Raw genomic sequence first — 4,443 nt, 5'->3', positions numbered from 1 at the left:
CGGTGGGCTTCGAAACGAGCAAGGCGAGGAGAATGACACACAGGTTTCTTTTCTTTTTGGCTTTTTAGCTAATTTGCTACCCTATCTTTCACATATGACTGGGGTGTCAATTTACTACCCTATCTTTTTTCTCTGCCATTTTCCTACCCTATCTTTCACATATTAGCCGAATTGCTACCCAACTGTTAAATCAGTCACCTTCTGTTATCTTTTCCGTCAAGAGCTCAACACCCACTATATATACACAGGAGGCTATTTGCGTAATTTGCTTCAATTTTTGGGATTGTGAGAGTAGTGGAGTTCGTTGCACACTGGAGTTCGTTCCTCTTCTTTCTTCATCACATCTCTCACCTCAACCAAACAAAAATATCAAAAAATCAAAATCAAAGAAACCCTAGAAATTGGGGATTTAGGAAGTGGATCGGAGACTGCATCTGATAGATCACCATTGTGATCTGCATCTTCATCAAATATCTGCACCTTCATCATTAATTCAACAGATTGGCTGATTGGGTATTTTCAAGCGGCCACAACCCTCAAAAGCTCTTACCTTTTCTCTTGCTTTGCGCCTCCTAACTCTCCCAATCATGGCGGACGTTGAGACCGATGTGGCGGCGGCCGGAGTCCCGAAGAAAAGAACATTCAAGAAGTTCAGCTTCAGAGGCGTTGATCTGGATGCTCTGCTCGACATGTCAACTGACGAACTCGTCAAGCTCTTCCCTGCTCGAGCTCGCAGAAGGTTCCAAAGGGGTCTGAAGCGCAAGCCCATGGCTTTGATCAAGAAGCTTGGCAAAGTGAAACGGGAGGCCCCACCTGGTGAGAAGCCGGAGCCAGTTCGTACCCATCTGCGTGATATGATTATAGTACCAGAGATGATTGGAAGCATTATTGGTGTTTACAATGGGAAGACCTTCAATCAGGTTGAAATCAAGCCTGAGATGATTAGTCACTACCTTGCTGAGTTCTCAATTTCATACAAGCCTGTGAAGCACGGTAGACCTGGTATCGGTGCCACCTCACTCTTCAAGGTTCATTCCTGTTAAGTGAGATCTGTGCCAGCAGTCTAGATATCTGGGTTGTTTTATTGTCTTATTTTCATAGGACTGGGTGGTGATGAGATTTTTGTTCTGTTCTCTCAATTTTCTTTTATGTTGTGACTTTTGATGCTGGTTACTATATATGAAGTTAATTTTCGTGTTAGTGGTTATTCTATAGCAAAAAAACAGATTGGGTATTTTTCTCAGATCTGCATCTTAATCTTCTCCGATACTGATCTCGTACCGGAATTCCTGCAGACTGATTCTTCGGTAGCTGACGCCGGCAGTTTGGCAGCAAAATTTCGAAAATGCCCTCACGTAATATACCACTTGACCAAAAACATAAGAGAAGGTGACTGATTAAACAGTTGGGTAGCAATTAGGCTAATTTGTGAAAGTTAAGGTAGGAAAATGGCAGAGAAAAAAGTAAGGTAGAAAATTGACACGCAAATTGGCTAAAAAGCCTTTTTTATTTTTTTTATTTTAAGAAGAGAATGACACACAGGTTTCGTTTTGCTTGTTCAATTGACCTTTTGACTGTCCAGTACCGACAACCCATGAGTGGGAATTTACCAGAGTAACCCCGCGCCGACATTTACGTGTCTCATTAGCATTGGTACAAAAACTTCAGGTTCATTTACTCTTCCAAACCAATATTGCATAGCCAATTCTTCCAGCCAGTCAACCAAGTAAACTCTTGAACTTGTGTAATTGTCTGTGTTTGGAGTGAGGCAATTCTAAAGAGCATAGACGGCTAAGCTTAATTGTTGCTGCGGGATAACATACAATAGTAAATAAATCACTTCAAAAGCAGAGTATAGTGTCTCACTAATTAAGTTTATTACAACTACACAACAAGTTTCATGAACCAATATATTCATCATTCTTATTACAACTACATAACACACCCATCTAAACAAAGTAAATCTCTATATTGCTTTCCGAAGGAACTATTGGATTGATAATTCCATAACATGTCGTCTTCTATACGAGCCGATCCATAGGCCTTACCAAGTTACCATATGCACCGACCCCAACTTATTAGTTGCACACCTTCCCGCTCTTCCTAAGCGGCCGCGCGTGAAACTCCGCCATCTTAATCTTCTTCGCTTGCGGCCCACCACCGCCACCACCCGACTTCTCCTCCCGCCTCTTCTTCTTCTCCTCGTTCTCCTTCCCCTTCACCCAAACACCAAACAGTTTCAAACCCTCTTCTTCTCCCGCCACAACTTTTTCGTCATTATCATTCTCACCGGTACCACGTTCATGATCATCACCATCACAGCTGGACCCAAAGCTTCCTTGCCGCATTATCTTATTGATCTGATCGGGCCCGACCTTCATGTACTCCATCAGAAACGCCACAAGCTCATCACACTGCTTCTTCGTTTGTGCGAGCTCCGAGCTCAGCGTCTCGTTGTCTTTCTTCAGCTTCTCATTCTCGTCCGACAAATCCGCCGTATGTCCCACCGCCACCGCCGTCTCCACCGACCCCGGATTCTTCGAGTCCGGGGACGACGTGGAAGTTGACGCCAAATCCTCTCCCGAGTTGGAACCGGTGTCTCCGCCGGATTTTTCCACGGCTGTGGCTTGTGCCGGAGATGACGTCACCGCTTTGCGGCGTCGAATCTCGGAGAGAAGCTCCTTCTCGCCTCGCCGGAAGTTATCGTTCGCGAACTCCCATTTGTCCGGCACGGTCTTTCGGAAGCCCTGAAAAAGAAAAACAGCGGGTGATTAATTTGTAATTAAAATTAATTATGGTGGGCTAGAAGGTAATTCGCAGTATTATTTTTAAGATTGGGTCACAGACAACGGCGCGCATGCGCACTTCTAGAGTTCTAGGGCCCAAAAGGTACGGCGCGGACAAATTAGAGATCTAGGTTGGGCTAAGATGTCTGGATGCTTCCACAAGGTGGGCCCAAAGAAGATGTTTCTTTTATTTTGTTAAAGAAAAATATTTAACAAAAAAAAAAAGAAAAAATTAATTTTGTAAAGACAAGTTGAATTTGTTTTAGGAAAACACGAAGATGAACTACCTACTTTCCTTGTAATTGCACGATACTGTTTTATTTTAGATTTTCTTTTATACGACAAATTCAACGAGGTGACTTAGGGAGATACTTAAAAAAGAAAATTATAGAAGGCTACCAATACCAAACCCTGGATTAAGAAGAATATTGACTATTTGAAAATCACTTTCAACGTTTTCTTTTAAAGAGATTTTTTAATTATTTTGTCTTTTAATCTTTGGTTTCACACGGAGAATCTTTAGATCTCCACACACAGCATCTGTTTCGATTTCATTTGATATGTCACCAAGAACATGAAGCAAGAAACTACAAGAAACATTTCATTCAAAGATCTGATTTGCTTGATTAAAAAAAAAAAGCACGATCTGATTTGCTTATAGTTCATGTTAATGATCTTACTTTATATATCTGACACCTTATATCAAATTGATGACTCTAAACGTAGAAACTCACAATAATGATTTTTCCTCGGTGGTTAATTATGAACTATATGATTTATTGAGGCAGGAAATATATAAGAGTAAGTTGGCTTAGCTAGCTAGTTTACTTACATAGGTGTTAAGCTGGCGAACGAAGCTTGAGAAGTTGTTGTGCTTGAAGTAATTAGGCAGCATATCCCGGGCGAAATCCACCGTCTTCCAGACCACAAACGCCGTCCCACTTTCATTCCAAGAGATCACGTCGTCGCTGGCCGGATCATCCACCAACTGGAACGTCTTCATCAGAAACGGCGCCGGAACTGACCTTTGCGCCATTATGGTTATCTCTGTATGACTGTATATACGTCTAGATTCTAAAAAAAATAGTAACCCCCCGGACTTAGGGTTCGGAGAACAGAATATGTATAACTGGGTTATATATGGCTTCCTAGTCTAAATTAGAAGGTGCTGAAGAGGAAGACAGAGCTAGCAACTGAAGAGAAGAAGGGCAGTGAGGAACTCCCAACCCCAGCAGTAGAACCCAGAAAGGAAGAAGCGAGAGAGAACAGTGTTGGTTCGAGCTTTGCCTCTACCAGCTTCCATGGTTGGTCTGAGGATCAGTCTGAAACAAACCCAAAACCAAGACCATAACTACTACTCCTAATTCCTAATTTCCCCAGAAAGAATAAAGTGATACGAGTCTTTGTGTTGTTAATCCGTGTACGTGACTTTATAAAGGCACAAAGAGACCAATCAAAGAAAGCGATGTGGGTTCTAGAAATTTGAAGAAGAAGAAAATAAAAAACACAGAGGCTAGAAAATAAAATAAGCTCCACTTTAGTCGTCTTTCAAAGATGAGATAAGAGAGTGGTGGAAGAGAGGGACAAACAACTCCCTTTTTTCTTTCCTGAAGAAAATGATGAGAGAGAGAGAGAGAGAGAGAGAGAGAGAGAGAGA

General features: G+C 42.0%; 1 protein-coding gene and 1 pseudogene across 2 annotated transcripts; one reads left to right on the top strand and one right to left on the bottom strand.

The window, feature by feature from the left end:
• Positions 1-267: 267 nt before the first annotated feature.
• Positions 268-1,200, top strand: LOC101295166 (annotated as a pseudogene). Its single transcript, XR_183720.1, has one exon. The product of XR_183720.1 is annotated as a 40S ribosomal protein S15-like (transcript).
• Positions 1,201-1,829: 629 nt separating this feature from the next.
• Positions 1,830-4,352, bottom strand: LOC101294882 (heat shock factor protein HSF24-like). Its single transcript, XM_004287989.1, has 2 exons — positions 3,619-4,352; positions 1,830-2,747 (listed from the first exon to the last, which is right to left on the bottom strand). The coding sequence occupies exons 1-2, from the start codon at positions 3,820-3,822 to the stop codon at positions 2,079-2,081; spliced, it is 873 nt and encodes a 290-aa protein (XP_004288037.1). The 5' UTR covers positions 3,823-4,352; the 3' UTR covers positions 1,830-2,078.
• Positions 4,353-4,443: the final 91 nt, after the last annotated feature.

Source organism: Fragaria vesca, linkage group LG1, assembly GCF_000184155.1.
Source record: "Fragaria vesca subsp. vesca linkage group LG1, FraVesHawaii_1.0, whole genome shotgun sequence".
Lineage (NCBI taxonomy): Eukaryota > Viridiplantae > Streptophyta > Magnoliopsida > Rosales > Rosaceae > Fragaria > Fragaria vesca.
The sequence above is the reverse complement of the archived record's forward strand: the minus strand, read 5'-3'. Positions and strand labels throughout refer to the sequence as shown.

Excerpts from the sequence above, each read along its gene's own strand:
- LOC101294882 (XM_004287989.1), bottom strand. The coding sequence starts at position 3,822 with ATGGCGCAAAGGTCAGTTCCGGCGCCGTTTCTGATGAAGACGTTCCAG. Across the intron at positions 2,748-3,618 it reads TTCGCCAGCTTAACACCTAT|GGCTTCCGAAAGACCGTGCC; the intron begins GTAAGTAAACTA and ends TTTCTTTTTCAG.